At 42.1% G+C, this 20,431-nt stretch overlaps 1 protein-coding gene across 1 annotated transcript in view; it reads right to left on the bottom strand.

The window, feature by feature from the left end:
* FBXO32 (F-box protein 32) overlaps positions 1-17,500 on the bottom strand; it is a 30,294-nt gene extending 12,794 nt beyond the window's left edge. Inside the window, exons 1-4 of the mRNA XM_040434202.1 lie at positions 17,158-17,500; positions 12,222-12,343; positions 2,162-2,211; positions 646-738 (exon numbers count right to left, since the gene is read on the bottom strand). Of these exons, the coding sequence (XP_040290136.1) occupies positions 646-738; positions 2,162-2,211; positions 12,222-12,343; positions 17,158-17,270 (378 nt within the window). The 5' untranslated portion in view covers positions 17,271-17,500. The remainder of the gene's footprint in view (positions 1-645; positions 739-2,161; positions 2,212-12,221; positions 12,344-17,157) is intronic.
* Positions 17,501-20,431: the final 2,931 nt, after the last annotated feature.

The raw sequence follows: 20,431 nt of genomic DNA on the forward strand, positions 1-20,431 counted from the left end.
CTCCTTTAATGTAAGATTATTATCTGCCCCTTAAAGGGGTTATCCAACCCCTATAACGACCTGCCCGGGCGCCACATATAAGTTATACTTAAGGCTTCTTCTGCCGGCCGGCCAGGGCACGGTGATGTGATTTATAGCCCGTCCGGCGCGGCTGCCAGGACACATTGGATTCTTGTTATTGAGATGAATACACAAAGCTTCTGGTTACTCAGTGGGATTACACAGATGCTCCTAGGGTGGCACACGCGCCACCGTGCCTGCCAAGACCAAGGTAAATATTATTATGGAAAGTGCCGGGCAAAATAATGGTCGCCCCTGGTCTATAATGGAGGCTGCTTGGACAATGGAATAGTCAACAAACTCATCAATTAGTTGATTTTTTGCTAGGGCCACTTCAGGATATGCCCCTGCTGCTCCTCAGTCCCCATAATGCATACTGGCAGGCATGGGTGTAACTCTACGGGGTGCAGAGATTACCCGTTGGACCCAGTTCCTGGTCCCTGAGGTGTCCACCACTTTTCTGCATATATAGACATCAGTTTTGTAAGTGGAGGGGCCCTGTTATAGACTCAGGTTAGTGATGCCTCTGCTAACAGGAGACATTTTTTTATTTTTCGCCATCCAATTCCCCCGATGGATACTTACTCGTACTACGTAATTGAAGCTCCGGGAATCCAAGATGGCAGTGGAGAAATCCAAGCGGTTGAAAGCTTCACCCAGAGTGCAGTACCCATGACGCTGTAGAGACAGAGAAGAATTTGGAAATTCCTGGACTGTCCCGTATTTCACCATTAGGGCTCATGCTCATGAACTTATTTTTTTGTCTGCGTCCGTATCGTTTATATTCGCGGTCCGTATGCAAAACCATTAATTTCAATAAGGGGCCTCAATAAAAAGGGAAATGACTCCATGGGCATTCTGTATCCATGTGTCTGCAAGTCCGTTCCGCCAAAGAAATAGAACATGTTTGTTTTGCGGACAGGCATTGATACAATGGATCCGCCCCAAAAAACGGATGTAACACGGACATCACACGGATGTCATCTGTTATATTTGCGGACTGTAAAATAGATATGGTCGTGTGCATGAGCCCTTCATTTGTAACATCCGCTCGTCTACTTTCCTTTACATATGCAATGACGCTGTCCAGCCCTAACTCATAATCAAAGGGCAGGTCACTGCCTTCCACAAAATCAACACACTCCTCTCCTTTTAAAGTTATGATTCCAATTATCTACTAGGCCAGGAAGGGAGCTACTGCTGTAGCAGCGGCTGCTATAGGACTGACAGTAGCATGGTGGCCCAGGCCTTTAGGTCTGTACCTTGCCTGACAGTACACACACACAGTAATAACGATTACCACCTTATGTGTGTGTCAAGGTGAGGCCGGGATGGAAGTCTATCATCCATTATGACCTGGGCCTCATTCCATGGCCTGTCCTCTCTCCAGCAAGTGCAATTCAGTGCTATCATCATGCCCGCTCACTACTGTGAGGGGGCATTAAAGAGGCATAACTACTGTTTAGTTATGCCCTTATAGCAGGCTACTATATTTGTAAACCCACAATTTAAGATGCTCAAAGTATCACCTGGAGCCCTCTTCTCTCCAATATAACCAAGTCATTGGATGGGTCTCTGCCTCCCACAAAATCAATCTGCAACCCAGTCTTTGCTTAAAGCATTCACAAAAGTCACTGTCTCCTACATGATCAGCACACCTCTCTCCTGCTGCTTTCATTTCTCTTTTCATCTGGATGGCTATGAATTGTATCTCTGCCTATATCATGACACTGCTTCTTTTACATGCAGCATTCAGCATTGTCCTCACTAGAATAATCATGTGGTCAGGTCACTGCCTCCCATGAGATCAGTACACTCTTCTCCTGCTGTTATCATCATCACTCCAATGATATAATTAGCCACAGAATTTTCTATCCACACCAACTTCATGCCATGGTTCCTGTCACCTGCACCATAGTCCTCCCCCTCCTCTATAATTACTTTAGTAACTAGTCACTGCTCCTTACAAAATCAGCACACTCCACTTCTGCTGTTATCATACAACCTGACTGCAGTTCTATGCCTGGTATCACAAAGAGTAGATAAATAGTGAATACCATGATGATCAGCGTCTGTGCAGGTCCGGCAATCCTGTTCTTACCTCTTTGGTGCTTCCTTTGTGCACATAGATCCACTTCTCTTGGTAGAAATCTGTTTGAGAAAGAAAATAAAGTCAGCTGAAAGAACATTCTGGAGCAAAGTATCAGTCCTATACAGTACAGTATAATGGTCATGTATCAGTCCTATACACTGCAGTATAATAGTCATGTATCAGTCCTATACACTGCAGTATAATGGTCATGTATCAGTCCTATACAGTGCAGTATAATGGTCATGTATCAGTCCTATACACTGCAGTATAATAGTCATGTATCAGTCCTATACACTGCAGTATAATGGTCATGTATCAGTCCTATACACTGCAGTATAATGGTCATGTATCAGTCCTATACAGTGCAGTATAATAGTCATGTATCAGTCCTATACAGTGCAGTATAATAGTCATGTATCAGTCCTATACAGTGCAGTATAATGGTCATGTATCAGTCCTATACAGTGCAGTATAATGGTCATGTATCAGTCCTATACACTGCAGTATAATGGTCATGTATCAGTCCTATACAGTGCAGTATAATAGTCATGTATCAGTCCTATACACTGCAGTATAATAGTCATGTATCAGTCCTATACAGTGCAGTATAATAGTCATGTATCAGTCCTATACACTGCAGTATAATGGTCATGTATCAGTCCTATACACTGCAGTATAATAGTCATGTATCAGTCCTATACAGTGCAGTATAATGGTCATGTATCAGTCCTATACACTGCGGTATAATGGTCATGTATCAGTCCTATGCAGTGCAGTATAATAGTCATGTATCAGTCCTATACACTGCGGTATAATGGTCATGTATCAGTCCTATACAGTGCGGAATAATGGTCATGTATCAGTCCTATACACTGCACTATAATGGTCATGTATCAGTCCTATACAGTGCAGTATAATGGTCATGTATCAGTCCTATACAGTGCAGTATAATGGTCATGTATCAGTCCTATACAGTGCAGTATAATGGTAATGTATCAGTCCTATACACTGCGGTATAATGGTCATGTATCAGTCCTATACAGTGCAGTATAATGGTCATGTATCAGTCCTATACACTGCAGTATAATGGTCATGTATCAGTCCTATACAGTGCGGTATAATGGTCAAGTATCAGTCCTATACACTGCGGTATAATAGTCATGTATCAGTCCTATGCAGTGCAGTATAATAGTCATGTATCAGTCCTATACACTGCGGTATAATGGTCATGTATCAGTCCTATACAGTGCGGAATAATGGTCATGTATCAGTCCTATACACTGCACTATAATGGTCATGTATCAGTCCTATACAGTGCAGTATAATGGTCATGTATCAGTCCTATACAGTGCAGTATAATGGTCATGTATCAGTCCTATACAGTGCAGTATAATGGTCATGTATCAGTCCTATACAGTGCAGTATAATGGTAATGTATCAGTCCTATACACTGCGGTATAATGGTCATGTATCAGTCCTATACACTGCAGTATAATGGTCATGTATCAGTCCTATACAGTGCGGTATAATGGTCATGTATCAGTCCTATACAGTGCGGTATAATGGTCATGTATCAGTCCTATACACTGCAGTATAATGGTCATGTATCAGTCCTATACAGTGCGGTATAATGGTCATGTATCAGTCCTATACACTGCGGTATAATAGTCATGTATCAGTCCTATACAGTGCAGTATAATAGTCATGTATCAGTCCTATACACTGCAGTATAATGGTCATGTATCAGTCCTATACACTGCAGTATAATGGTCATGTATAAGTCCTATACAGTGCAGTATAATGGTCATGTATCAGTCCTATACACTGCAGTATAATAGTCATGTATCAGTCCTATACACTGCAGTATAAAGGTCATGTATCAGTCCTATACACTGCAGTATAATGGTCATGTATCAGCCCTATACACTGCAGTATAATGGTCATGTATCAGTCCTATACACTGCGGTATAATAGTCATGTATCAGCCCTATACACTGCAGTATAATGGTCATGTATCAGCCCTATACAGTGCAGTATAAAGGTCATGTATCAGTTCTATACACTGCAGTATAATAGTCATGTATCAGTCCTATACACTGCAGTATAATAGTCATGTATCAGTCCTATACACTGCAGTATAATGGTCATGTATCAGTCCTATACAGTGCAGTATAATGGTCATGTATCAGTCCTATACAGTGCGGTATAATGGTCATGTATCAGTCCTATACACTGCAGTATAATGGTCATGTATCAGTCCTATACACTGCAGTATAATAGTCATGTATCAGTCCTATACACTGCAGTATAATGGTCATGTATCAGTCCTATACACTGCAGTATAATAGTCATGTATCAGTCCTATACACTGCAGTATAATGGTCATGTATTAGTCCTATACACTGCAGTATAATGGTCATGTATCAGTCCTATACACTGCAGTATAATAGTCATGTATCAGTCCTATACAGTGCAGTATAATGGTCATGTATCAGTTCTATACACTGCAGTAAAAAGGTCATGTATCAGTCCTATACACTGCAGTATAATAGTCATGTATCAGTCCTATACACTGCAGTATAATGGTCATGTATCAGTCCTATGCAGTGCAGTATAATGGTCATGTATCAGTCCTATACACTGCAGTATAATAGTCATGTATCAGTCCTATACACTGCAGTATAATGGTCATGTATCAGTCCTATGCAGTGCAGTATAATGGTCATGTATCAGTCCTATACACTGCAGTATAATGGTCATGTATCAGTCCTATACAGTGCAGTATAATGGTCATGTATCAGTCCTATACAGTGCAGTATAATGGTCATGTATCAGTCCTATACACTGCGGTATAATGGTTATGTATCAGTCCTATACAGTGCAGTATAATGGTCATGTATCAGTCCTATACACTGCGGTATAATGGTTATGTATCAGTCCTATACACTGCAGTATAATGGTCATGTATCAGTCCTATACACTGCAGTATAATAGTCATGTATCAGTCCTATACACTGCAGTATAATGGTCATGTATCAGTCCTATACAGTGCAGTATAATGGTCATGTATCAGTCCTATACACTGCAGTATAATAGTCATGTATCAGTCCTATACACTGCAGTATAATAGTCATGTATCAGTCCTATACACTGCAGTATAATGGTCATGTATCAGTCCTATACAGTGCAGTATAATGGTCATGTATCAGTCCTATACAGTGCAGTATAATGGTCATGTATCAGTCCTATACACTGCAGTATAATGGTCATGTATCAGTCCTATACAGTGCAGTATAATAGTCATGTATCAGTCCTATACACTGCAGTATAATAGTCATGTATCAGTCCTATACAGTGCAGTATAATAGTCATGTATCAGTCCTATACACTGCAGTATAATGGTCATGTATCAGTCCTATACACTGCAGTATAATAGTCATGTATCAGTCCTATACAGTGCAGTATAATGGTCATGTATCAGTCCTATACACTGCGGTATAATGGTCATGTATCAGTCCTATGCAGTGCAGTATAATAGTCATGTATCAGTCCTATACACTGCGGTATAATGGTCATGTATCAGTCCTATACAGTGCGGAATAATGGTCATGTATCAGTCCTATACACTGCACTATAATGGTCATGTATCAGTCCTATACAGTGCAGTATAATGGTCATGTATCAGTCCTATACAGTGCAGTATAATGGTCATGTATCAGTCCTATACAGTGCAGTATAATGGTAATGTATCAGTCCTATACACTGCGGTATAATGGTCATGTATCAGTCCTATACAGTGCAGTATAATGGTCATGTATCAGTCCTATACACTGCAGTATAATGGTCATGTATCAGTCCTATACAGTGCGGTATAATGGTCATGTATCAGTCCTATACACTGCGGTATAATAGTCATGTATCAGTCCTATGCAGTGCAGTATAATAGTCATGTATCAGTCCTATACACTGCGGTATAATGGTCATGTATCAGTCCTATACAGTGCGGAATAATGGTCATGTATCAGTCCTATACACTGCACTATAATGGTCATGTATCAGTCCTATACAGTGCAGTATAATGGTCATGTATCAGTCCTATACAGTGCAGTATAATGGTCATGTATCAGTCCTATACAGTGCAGTATAATGGTCATGTATCAGTCCTATACAGTGCAGTATAATGGTAATGTATCAGTCCTATACACTGCGGTATAATGGTCATGTATCAGTCCTATACACTGCAGTATAATGGTCATGTATCAGTCCTATACAGTGCGGTATAATGGTCATGTATCAGTCCTATACAGTGCGGTATAATGGTCATGTATCAGTCCTATACACTGCGGTATAATGGTCATGTATCAGTCCTATACAGTGCGGTATAATGGTCATGTATCAGTCCTATACACTGCGGTATAATAGTCATGTATCAGTCCTATACAGTGCGGTATAATAGTCATGTATCAGTCCTATACACTGCAGTATAATGGTCATGTATCAGTCCTATACACTGCAGTATAATAGTCATGTATCAGTCCTATACACTGCAGTATAAAGGTCATGTATCAGTCCTATACACTGCAGTATAATGGTCATGTATCAGCCCTATACACTGCAGTATAATGGTCATGTATCAGTCCTATACACTGCGGTATAATAGTCATGTATCAGCCCTATACACTGCAGTATAATGGTCATGTATCAGCCCTATACAGTGCAGTATAAAGGTCATGTATCAGTTCTATACACTGCAGTATAATAGTCATGTATCAGTCCTATACACTGCAGTATAATAGTCATGTATCAGTCCTATACTCTGCAGTATAATAGTCATGTATCAGTCCTATACAGTGCAGTATAATGGTCATGTATCAGTCCTATACAGTGCGGTATAATGGTCATGTATCAGTCCTATACACTGCAGTATAATGGTCATGTATCAGTCCTATACACTGCAGTATAATAGTCATGTATCAGTCCTATACACTGCAGTATAATGGTCATGTATCAGTCCTATACACTGCAGTATAATAGTCATGTATCAGTCCTATACACTGCAGTATAATGGTCATGTATCAGTCCTATACACTGCGGTATAATGGTCATGTATCAGTCCTATACACTGCAGTATAATAGTCATGTATCAGTCCTATACAGTGCAGTATAATGGTCATGTATCAGTTCTATACACTGCAGTATAATAGTCATGTATCAGTCCTATACACTGCAGTATAATGGTCATGTATCAGTCCTATACAGTGCAGTATAATGGTCATGTATCAGTCCTATACAGTGCGGTATAATGGTCATGTATCAGTCCTATACACTGCAGTATAATGGTCATGTATCAGTCCTATACACTGCAGTATAATAGTCATGTATCAGTCCTATACACTGCAGTATAATGGTCATGTATCAGTCCTATACACTGCAGTATAATAGTCATGTATCAGTCCTATACACTGCAGTATAATGGTCATGTATCAGTCCTATACACTGCGGTATAATGGTCATGTATCAGTCCTATACACTGCAGTATAATAGTCATGTATCAGTCCTATACAGTGCAGTATAATGGTCATGTATCAGTTCTATACACTGCAGTAAAAAGGTCATGTATCAGTCCTATACACTGCAGTATAATAGTCATGTATCAGTCCTATACACTGCAGTATAATGGTCATGTATCAGTCCTATGCAGTGCAGTATAATGGTCATGTATCAGTCCTATACACTGCAGTATAATAGTCATGTATCAGTCCTATACACTGCAGTATAATGGTCATGTATCAGTCCTATGCAGTGCAGTATAATGGTCATGTATCAGTCCTATACACTGCAGTATAATGGTCATGTATCAGTCCTATACAGTGCAGTATAATGGTCATGTATCAGTCCTATACAGTGCAGTATAATAGTCATGTATCAGTCCTATACACTGCGGTATAATGGTTATGTATCAGTCCTATACAGTGCAGTATAATGGTCATGTATCAGTCCTATACACTGCGGTATAATGGTTATGTATCAGTCCTATACACTGCAGTATAATGGTCATGTATCAGTCCTATGCAGTGCAGTATAATGGTCATGTATCAGTCCTATACACTGCAGTATAATGGTCATGTATCAGTCCTATACAGTGCAGTATAATGGTCATGTATCAGTCCTATACAGTGCAGTATAATGGTCATGTATCAGTCCTATACACTGCGGTATAATGGTTATGTATCAGTCCTATACAGTGCAGTATAATGGTCATGTATCAGTCCTATACACTGCGGTATAATGGTTATGTATCAGTCCTATACACTGCAGTATAATAGTCATGTATCAGTCCTATACAGTGCAGTATAATGGTCATGTATCAGTCCTATACACTGCAGTATAATGGTCATGTATCAGTCCTATACAGTGCAGTATAATGGTCATGTATCAGCCCTATACTCTGCAGTATAATGGTCATGTATCAGTCCTATACACTGCAGTATAATGGTCATGTATCAGCCCTATACAGTGCAGTATAAAGGTCATGTATCAGTTCTATACACTGCAGTATAATAGTCATGTATCAGTCCTATACACTGCAGTATAATAGTCATGTATCAGTCCTATACACTGCAGTATAATGGTCATGTATCAGTCCTATACAGTGCAGTATAATGGTCATGTATCAGTCCTATACACTGCAGTATAATAGTCATGTATCAGTCCTATACACTGCAGTATAATGGTCATGTATCAGTCCTATACACTGCAGTATAATGGTCATGTATCAGTCCTATACACTGCAGTATAATAGTCATGTATCAGTCCTATACACTGCAGTATAATGGTCATGTATCAGTCCTATACACTGCAGTATAATAGTCATGTATCAGTCCTATACACTGCAGTATAATGGTCATGTATTAGTCCTATACACTGCAGTATAATGGTCATGTATCAGTCCTATACACTGCAGTATAATAGTCATGTATCAGTCCTATACAGTGCAGTATAATGGTCATGTATCAGTTCTATACACTGCAGTAAAAAGGTCATGTATCAGTCCTATACACTGCAGTATAATAGTCATGTATCAGTCCTATACACTGCAGTATAATGGTCATGTATCAGTCCTATGCAGTGCAGTATAATGGTCATGTATCAGTCCTATACACTGCAGTATAATAGTCATGTATCAGTCCTATACACTGCAGTATAATGGTCATGTATCAGTCCTATGCAGTGCAGTATAATGGTCATGTATCAGTCCTATACACTGCAGTATAATGGTCATGTATCAGTCCTATACAGTGCAGTATAATGGTCATGTATCAGTTCTATACACTGCAGTATAATGGTCATGTATCAGTCCTATACACTGCAGTATAATGGTCATGTATAAGTCCTATACAGTGCAGTATAATGGTCATGTATCAGTCCTATACACTGCAGTATAATAGTCATGTATCAGTCCTATACACTGCAGTATAAAGGTCATGTATCAGTCCTATACACTGCAGTATAATAGTCATGTATCAGTCCTATACACTGCGGTATAATGGTCATGTATTAGTCCTATACACTGCAGTATAATGGTCATGTATCAGTTCTATACACTGCAGTATAAAGGTCATGTATCAGTCCTATACACTGCAGTATAATAGTCATGTATCAGTCCTATACACTGCAGTATAATGGTCATGTATCAGTCCTATACAGTGCAGTATAATGGTCATGTATCAGTCCTATACACTGCGGTATAATGGTTATGTATCAGTCCTATACACTGCAGTATAATGGTCATGTATCAGTCCTATACACTGCAGTATAATGGTAATGTATCAGTCCTATACACTGCGGTATAATGGTCATGTATCAGTCCTATACACTGCAGTATAATGGTCATGTATCAGTCCTATACACTGCAGTATAATGGTCATGTATCAGTCCTATACACTGCAGTATAATAGTCATGTATCAGTCCTATACAGTGCAGTATAATGGTCATGTATCAGTCCTATACAGTGCAGTATAATGGTCATGTATCAGTCCTATACAGTGCGGTATAATGGTCATGTATCAGTCCTATACACTGCAGTATAATGGTCATGTATCAGTCCTATACACTGCAGTATAATGGTCATGTATCAGTCCTATACACTGCGGTATAATAGTCATGTATCAGTCCTATACACTGCAGTATAATGGTCATGTATCAGTCCTATACACTGCAGTATAATGGTCATGTATCAGTCCTATACACTGCAGTATAATGGTCATGTATCAGTCCTATACACTGCAGTATAATGGTCATGTATCAGTCCTATACACTGCAGTATAATAGTCATGTATCAGTCCTATACACTGCAGTATAATGGTCATGTATCAGTCCTATACAGTGCAGTATAATGGTCATGTATCAGTCCTATACACTGCAGTATAATAGTCATGTATCAGTCCTATACACTGCAGTATAATGGTCATGTATCAGTCCTATACAGTGCAGTATAATGGTCATGTATCAGCCCTATACACTGCAGTATAATAGTCATGTATCAGTCCTATACACTGCAGTATAATGGTCATGTATCAGTCCTATACACTGCAGTATAATGGTCATGTATCAGTCCTATACAGTGCAGTATAATGGTCATGTATCAGTCCTATACACTGCGGTATAATGGTTATGTATCAGTCCTATACACTGCAGTATAATGGTCATGTATCAGTCCTATACACTGCAGTATAATAGTCATGTATCAGTCCTATACACTGCAGTATAATGGTCATGTATCAGTCCTATACAGTGCAGTATAATGGTCATGTATCAGTCCTATACACTGCAGTATAATAGTCATGTATCAGTCCTATACACTGCAGTATAATGGTCATGTATCAGTCCTATACAGTGCAGTATAATAGTCATGTATCAGTCCTATACACTGCGATATAATGGTCATGTATCAGTCCTATACAGTGCGGTATAATGGTCATGTATCAGTCCTATACACTGCGATATAATGGTCATGTATCAGTCCTATACACTGCAGTATAATTGTCATGTATCAGTCCTATACAGTGCAGTATAATGGTTATGTATCAGTCCTATACAGTGCAGTATAATAGTCATGTATCAGTCCTATACACTGCGATATAATGGTCATGTATCAGTCCTATACACTGCGGTATAAAGGTCATGTATCAGTCCTATACACTGCAGTATAATAGTCATGTATCAGTCCTATACACTGCAGTATAATGGTCCTGTATCAGTCCTATACAGTGCAGTATAATAGTCATGTATCAGTCCTATACAGTGCGGTATAAAGGTCATGTATCAGTCCTATACACTGCAGTATAATAGTTATGTATCAGTCCTATACAGTGCAGTATAATAGTTATGTATCAGTCCTATACACTGCGGTATAATGGTCATGTATCAGTCCTATACACTGCAGTATAATGGTCATGTATCAGTCCTATACACTGCAGTATAATGGTCCTGTATCAGTCCTATACAGTGCAGTATAATAGTCATGTATCAGTCCTATACAGTGCGGTATAAAGGTCATGTATCAGTCCTATACACTGCAGTATAATAGTTATGTATCAGTCCTATACAGTGCAGTATAATAGTTATGTATCAGTCCTATACACTGCGGTATAATGGTCATGTATCAGTCCTATACACTGCGGTATAAAGGTCATGTATCAGTCCTATACACTGCAGTATAATGGTCATGTATCAGTCCTATACACTGCGGTATAAAGGTCATGTATCAGTCCTATACACTGCAGTATAATAGTCATGTATCAGTCCTATACACTGCAGTATAATAGTCATGTATCAGTCCTATACAGTGCGGTATAAAGGTCATGTATCAGTCCTATACACTGCAGTATAATAGTCATGTATCAGTCCTATACACTGCGGTATAATGGTCATGTATCAGTCCTATACACTGCAGTATAATAGTCATGTATCAGTCCTATACAGTGCGGTATGATGGGCTTCTGTATGACTAACCCTGAGAACCCTGCTCATAGACGGGTGGACGCGCCCTGCTTTACGGTCACTTACATCGTGTCTTTGTATTGTTGTTGAGGAGGTCCTTCTTTCTCTTCTTGGCGGCGCTGTCGTAGTTGAGGTTAGTAATGAGGTTCTCCTTATTGTTCTCCACGTAGTTCTCCACATGGCAATAGCTGGAAAGACACAGAGATCCATCTGTCAGACCGGACCATATACAAGACAATATGGAGGAGGGGGGAGGACATGTTGTAGGTTAATAGAGTTTAAAGGGGTTGTCCCTCCATAACTTCTTAAATGTTTGATTGCAGGGATCCCCACTGATCATGAGAACAGGGGCCCCCGAGTCCCCCCATGACGTGACAGTCAGGCATGTGCGCTGCTGTCCATTCATTCTCTATGGGACTGAGTACAGCGCTATTGCTGGCAGTCCTATGGAAAATGAATGTAGCGCCTGCGCATGCGCCACCGTCCCGCCACTCAGATGACCCCCGCTGTCTTCATGGTGGGGGTTCCCAGCACCGCTACTCCCAACCATCCATCACGTATCATCTGTCCGGGTGGCACAAACCCCTTTGATCCTTCTATAATGTAAAATGATACAACTATGAAATTCAGTGCCTCGCCATTTTCAAGATCTCTGCATGATGTCAGTGAATGGCAACATCTCAAAGCTGAGGGTTTGCTATAACTATATCCAGTCAGGGCCTTCCTCTGTGAGCTAAACATGGCAGCACAAATTCTCTTCCTGCCCTGGTAATTTGCTTCAATGTATCAGCGACAGTAAAATGTGTAAGAGAGCCCGTCCACTGACTGTGTAGGGGATCTGCCTGCAGATTACTCCTAGTTCCTAAGCCACCCTTGGACTTGCTTCAAATAGCATGCCGATCCTCACAGTTTTCTGCTTGCTGTCGGTGAATGGAAACATTCACGTTGGCTGATCTTAGCATATTTTATATGGTTCTGCGCAGGATTTGAAGACTTCCTAGTTTTTAGGGGACTGGAGAGGGGAGAGCACACACAGTGTTTGTTTCCATAAGCTCAAAAGCACTGTCCCTTTAAATCCCCTGGTATGCTGCGGATCCTTGAGCGCTGGCATGGTGCCAGGGGCGCTCTATGGGTACGAAATCCTGGAATCTGTAATAGCTTGCAATGACTCACAGCACAGGAATACAGGGCAGTAATAATGTATGCTTCTACGCAGACAAGCCTCGACCTGCCGGTGTAGCAGAGCTGAGTCGGTATTTCTTGCTGATTTAAAGAGACGGTATGACAATCTAATAGTTGCACCTCCTGCCCAAAATTTGCAAGCACTGGTGGGAGATGCAACCAGATGCTGCTTATGTATCCCCCATAGTGCCTTTTAAAGGGATATGTACCAACAGGCACCAGTACCACTGACTGTGGGCAAACCCAGGGGCATAATGATAGGGGGTGAGGAGCCAGCAATCACATCTTGCTCTTAGTGTCCCCACTGCCCTTGTGGGGTCCTTGTACAGTTTTTGCATCGGGACTCCAGATAGTTTAAGTTCTCCCGGCAAGTTGCTGCAGAACCCTAAGTATTATCATGTACGATGCCTTTAGATAAATAGATATAATGTAATAAATATGGAGATGCCCTTTAAATAATAAATAAGTAAATAAATAAATAAATCGTTACTGCGAATACAGTCCTAAAAAGGATCCTTTCTTGACAGCGGCATGGGGGCCAACAACCGCGCTCCTGCCGTGCACGCAAATTCTTCTATTATCCCGAATATTGCCCAACAATAGGTTACATAAGAGAGGGAACGATATGTCAGAGCCAGATGGATTCCTGACAGGATTACACATCCCTCACATAAAGCAAATTCTGTGGACACCCCTAATTTTCAAATGGTTTATCCCTTCTTTTGTAACAAGGCCAATAGCACTAGGAGGCAGATCCACTACATCACAAAGAATGGGCGGGGGGGGGGGGGGGGGGGGCACAGCCGAAACGGCGTCTTTTTCAGGTTTAGTGGTAAAACTCCCATTATGCACCCTGCTGCCTTATTCTGCTGTGCCGCCAATGTAAGTTTGGTAGCAAACAGCCAACCTGTAATTCTAGAATTCTATTCATGAAACAGTAAGCTCAGGATGAGTAGCATAATAGGCCTTTCCCGCATAGGGGGAAAGCTCAGCTCTGCGATTTATAGGTGGAAACACATAGGATCAGAGTTGGCGTGAAGTTTTTTTTTAAAGGGTCTGTATGAAGTTTAAAAAAAAAAAAACATGGCTCCTTTCTTACAGCGCCGCCACTGTCCACAGGCTGTGTCTGGTATTGCAGCTTATTTTCACTTAAAGGGGTTTTCCGAGAGTTTTTTTACTTTAGTTTTTTCCCCCAAAGGATAGGTATCAGTATCTGGTGGGGGTTTGACACCCAGGACCCCTGCTAATCAGCGGCCTCTTCTCAGCAAACCAAGCACAGCGCCGTACATTGTATAGTGGCAGTGCTTGGTATTGCAGCTCAGCCCCCATTCACTTCAATAGGGCCGAGCTGCGCCTAGGCCATGTGACCGAGGAACGTGACATCACACGCGGCGGCGCTACTGCAAGTGCCGGTGCCTTCTCGGGTGTCGGACCCCCGCCGATCAGATACTGATGACCTTTCCAGAGGATAGGCCATCAGTATTTAAGTCTCGGAAAACCCCTTTAAGTGAATGAGACGACATCAGGAATGTATCACTGCCTAGAGGGGATATATCATTCGGGCACCTAGGAAAGCTGGGTGAGCGCTGGGACGGCAGCCGTAGTGGTTGTCACCCAGCTTTCCCAGTAAAAAGCACTTTTAACATTGTCATTGTCACACGTCATCTCTTACACAACACAAAGGCAGGTCACCAGAGGCAAGGACTGCCAGCAGGATCAACCCTAGGCACTGAGGTCTATAAATAACATGTAGTGTGGCCAGAAAGTGACGAATCCGGGAGATCTGCCCCCGCCGGCTGGGCTGGTCCTTAAGACACCTACAATGATGGGAGTTATGACTGTAGTTTCCCTATGGAAAACTATACCCACTCCTGCAAAAAAAATCATTCACGGCCAGCTCCATGCTGGGAGTTGTAGTTTTACAACAACTGAATAGCCGACTACTGCTCTCTAATAAAGGGTAGTAAGCAACCAATCAGAGATCAGCATTCATTTCTTAAGCTGCTGCCAAAAAATGAAACATGGACTGTGATTGGCTGTTATGGAACCGATGCCGGTGTGGGGCAGTTTGCATACATGAGGCCCCGTATCCCCGACCATGACATGGCGCTAATGATTTACGGGCGGTGATCACCGTTATCACTGCATAATGAAACATTGCGAAACGTTCTCACATAGTTTATGTTTCAAGATCTCTGCTTTTGTCAGCGAATGGAAACATTCTTGCTCGCATCCACAATCTATACCGGTACCGATCGAATGTTGTTGTTTTTTACAGCTGAGGTTTTGTGACCCTTGCATCCAGTCTAGACAATCCTCTGTGATTGGACTCCATGTTAACTGCGCTGACCCATTGTAGCAAACTATCAGGACGGGAAAGAGAACTGTTCTGCCGATGGAGTCAGTTTAGAATATGTCGATGTCCATTAGGGATCCTGAGAGCCTCCAGCACTGAGGCTGCTGTGAAACTACAACTCCCAGCATGCACAATTGCTTGGCCGTACTTGTAACTCCCATAGAAGTGAAAGGAGGATTCTGGGAGTTGTAGTTCCCCGAACAGTTGCTGCTCTGTAATACGATGTACTGTATAACCATTTCTGTGATTTCCCTGACCCCAAGAGCTTGCAATCTAAATGACGCTCCTGTTTTATTTGATTATCGTGGGTTATGGTCGACTCGTTCACGATATAGCATCGTCCTAAATGGGAATACATTGTCATTAAAGGGGTATTCTGGTTATAGAAAGTTATGGAAGACCCCCCCCCCCCACCAATCTGAGGGGAGAGAGGATAAGTCTCTATAAGCGGAATACCCCTTTAATGGGACGTGTGACCATAGTCCTATGTATCGCATGGGGATCCTATGTCTGGGATCATTGGCACAGGGGTCCCGCAGCGTTTCGTCGTAGAATACGGTACGCTGCGTGAGCCGAGGACACTGCTTAGAATCTATTGCTCATAAAGGATGTCGTAAATTATACGTATATTCTCTTCAATGAAAACATTTGCGCAATGTCAGCGCTGCTCTCCTACGTTCCAGAGCCCCCGTCCCTGTGTGCATAGAGGGTGACAACAGCTGCCAACCGTTCTGGGCAATGTCACCCTGCGGGCGCTGTGCCAGGCGTTCTGTCAGCGGTCGCTCTGCCGCCACCTGCAGGGCGGCAGTGGGCATCGCAGGTCACATGCTTTTTCTGAAGGGAAACAAAAACAACATAGCTGGGATCACAGGGAAGAAACGGATCTCTAGAAAGCTCGGGCGGCCAAGTCACTGTTTACATCGCTCCGGAGGCGGCCGTCACTGCCTGCCCCATCAGCATCCCCGTACAAATAGCAGGGGCTGAGGATGCTGAGACTTGTAGTTGGAAGAGTCGCAGGACATTCTGCTGCTGCTGCGCGGATACGATGTAACTGCATTGCACCAAACTGAAACAGTCTCATCTCCTCTCCAGCTGTTGCAAAACTACAACTCCCAGCAGGCTCTATGCCCCTAATACAGCCCTTCTAGATGACATGGGTTGTACTCCAATCTAGATTGTAAGCTCTTAGGAGCACCATGGAAAGAGCGATCCCTCTGCGCGATGTAGGACAATTGATGACCAGACGACTATTAGATGTAGCAGAGCTGAGTAGCGTCGTCTTTATCGGAGGCAGCAGAGCCGTGTGTGTTGTTTGTTGTCTTACGCAATACACGAACAACGCAGCTCGTTAGAGATGGATTACAAATCCAGCTCTGCTACATCTATAGACGGAGCTATGTCCTTGACTATGGCGTAGATAATCCACCTCTTATAGATGGAAGGATTGTAGTTGTCATTACTGACCTGTTGATGTCACTGACAAAGTTGCTGTGTTCCTCCAGGAAGCGTTTCCAGCCGTCGTCAGTCTTCACCCAGTTCTGGCCGGGAGACCTCCAGTCCTGTCCTAGGAAAGGCATGGTCCTGTGTGCTGGGCGCTATTGTCCTGGGTATCTCTGCTGCGCTGGCGCTGTTCTCTCTGCTGTTCCCAGCCTCTTCTATGCTATTTATAGGGCAGGCTTTGTTGCCGGAAGTCCCGGGCCCGGCCTCCGACTCTGACATGTGGCTTTGTTTATACCTCAGCTTTGTTATTGCAAAATTGGAAACTCAATCCGTAGGCTGCATCCTGAGAGCAACAGCTGCAGCTTCGTCACATTGTAGCAGGCACTCTGACCCGCCATCACTCCCCGATGTTCCCCTAATTGTGGGGTTTACATGGAACTGTAACATTAACCCTTGTACGCTGGTAAACAGGAACATAATCCCAGTGTCACATGTGTCAGCGCTCGGATTGCTGCGAGGGCGGCTGTTCGGAGGACGTAGGGGCAGCAGCAGGGGTCTCACTATGGACAGCACATAATAGTCTTTTCTATACATACATTTTCTAATGTCCTTTATGTTTTCATTATTCACCATTTTCAAGATCTCTGCTTGCTGTCAGTAAACTAGAGCATTCAGAGGCAGTAATCTTGTACACAGCTGGACCTGCTATCAGCTGAGTAGTGGATACAATTGTATCCAGTGTAGACAATGCTCTGTGAGCTACACAGATTGCAGACTGATACATTGTAACGACTGGCAGAGAGATTTGTGCAGCTGCTGCTGTGATAGATCGGTAGATATAGATAGAGAGATAGATAGATAGATATGAGATAGATAATAGATAGATAGATAGATAGATAGATAGATAGATAGATAGATAGATAGATAGATAGATAGATAGATAGATAGATAGATATGAGATAGATAGATAGATAGATAGATAGATAGATAGTCAGATAGATAGATAGATATGAGATAGATAGATAGATAGATAGATAGATATGAGAGAGATAGATAGGAGATAGATAGATAGATATGAGATAGATAGATAGATAGATAGATATGAGAGAGATAGATAGATAGATAGATAGATAGATAGATAATAGATAGATAGATAGATAGATAGATAGATAGATAGATAGATAGATAGATAGATAAATATGAGATATAGATAGATAGATACAGATGTAGCAGGGTTGGCACACAAACTCTTAAAGGGAACCTGTCACCAGGATTTTGCGCATAGAGCTGGGGACATGGGCTGCTAGATGATCGCTAGCACATCCGCAGTACCCAGGTCCCACAGCTCTCTGCGCTTTTATTGTGTTAAAAAACTGTTTTGATCAATATGCAAATGACCTGATATGAGTCCAGTGTCCGGAGATGAGTCCAGCGGAAAGGAGCCCAGCACCGCCCCGCATCCTCCGAATCTCCTCCTTGCTGGCTGACGTCACAGAGCTGGAGCGCCGAAATCTCGCGATGCGCGAGCTAGCGCATGCGCAGTGTCGGCTTCATGTTCATTCCCTGTACTGGCATCAGCACAGGGAACAAACTACGCATGCGCTAGCTCGCGCATTGCGAGATTTCGGCGCTCCAGCTCTGTGACGTCAGCCAGCAAGGAGGAGATTCGGAGGACGCGGGGCGGTGCTGGGCTCCTTTCCGCTGGACTCATCTCCGGACACTGGACTCATATCAGGTCATTTGCATATGGATCAAAACTATTTTTTAACACAATAAAAGCACACAGAGCTATGGGGACTGGATATTGCGGATGTCCTAGTGGCCATCTAGCAGCCCATGTCCCCAGCTCTATGCACAAAATCATGGTGACAGGTTCCCTTTAACTCAAATTTCTTGACTCATCGCGTTATCTTGAAACAAAAGCCATTGATAAGCAATTGAAGGTGTTTACTTAACGCATTTAGTTTAGATAACACGTCTCATAAAGTATGAGTGTTAACCCTACTACATCTGTAGATAGATAGATATTAGATAGATAGATAGATAGATAGATATTAGATAGATAATAGATAGATAGATAGATAGATAGATAGATAGATAGATAGATAATAGATAGATAGATAGATAGATAGATAGATAGATAGATATTAGATAGATAATAGATAGATAGATAGATAGATAGATAGATAATAGATAGATATGAGATAGATAGATAGATAAAAGATAGATAATAGATAAATAGATAGAATATAGAGAGATAGAGAAAGGTATGGAACCGAAATGTCACATCCAGCATGTGTTAGTAAGAATTTTTGCACACTTAAGTTTCCTTTTTGAGTGTGATGCCTTTTTTCTATTTTATTTTTTAGCTATTGTCTTGTCCCTTTGGGTTTGCACCTCACATTACTACGTTTGGCCCGGTGCTGCCATTTTCATTTTTTTTTGATAAATAGAAGATAGAGAGCTAGATAGAAGATACATATAAGATAGAGATAGAGAGAGAGAGCGAGAGCGAAGATAGAGAGATATTGTATGAGGTGTGCGGCCCCCGGATATGTAAAATGAGGAAGAGGTTTAGTCCATGGTATGTGACAACTGATAACGGGTAAATATTAACAGAGTGACTAACCCATGAACTGTGTCATGTGAAGGGAAGGTGGGGGAGGGTTGTTTATTTCTCAAGACATTGTCACATTCCCACCTCTCACATCAGTGAATATTAACCCGGAATGACAACTGTCTGTGATTGGTGGAGGTCCAACCACGGGGGCCCCAGTGTTTATGAGAACAGGGGGTCCCAAGTCCTTGTTTTCATAGAGCAATGGTTGAGCATGGGCACTGCCGCTCCATTCACACTACATGGGACTGTATGTAACCCCTCCAGTACTGTACTGTGTGGGTTCTGCATTGTAGCAGCTTGTGTTTTCCTTACAGAGGCGGCAGTCATGTGAAGGAAGTTATTTCTGATAACACAACCCCTTTAAAGATAAGGGTTCATGGACATGGCCCTATTACTGCTCATGTGCTCAGTATAACTTCCGAATGAGTTTTCTGACTTTTTATCTTACTAATAACTATTTTACTATGACAATTGGTGGGGAAAGCAATGAGGCAGTAGGAAAATGGAGGAGCACATGATCCTAGGAGGAAGTTGGGGGAGGGGCTGATCAGCCGATCAGGGGTCAGTAGGCAGGCAGGTCCTCTGCCTGCCTGGTTGTTTGGGGTTCTGCACCATTACGGAACAGTGAGCCCCAACCTCCAGTTTTCATGGATAATATCCAGCAGCAATTAATGCAAC

This window comes from Bufo bufo, chromosome 5, assembly GCF_905171765.1.
Source record: "Bufo bufo chromosome 5, aBufBuf1.1, whole genome shotgun sequence".
NCBI classification, from domain to species: domain Eukaryota; kingdom Metazoa; phylum Chordata; class Amphibia; order Anura; family Bufonidae; genus Bufo; species Bufo bufo.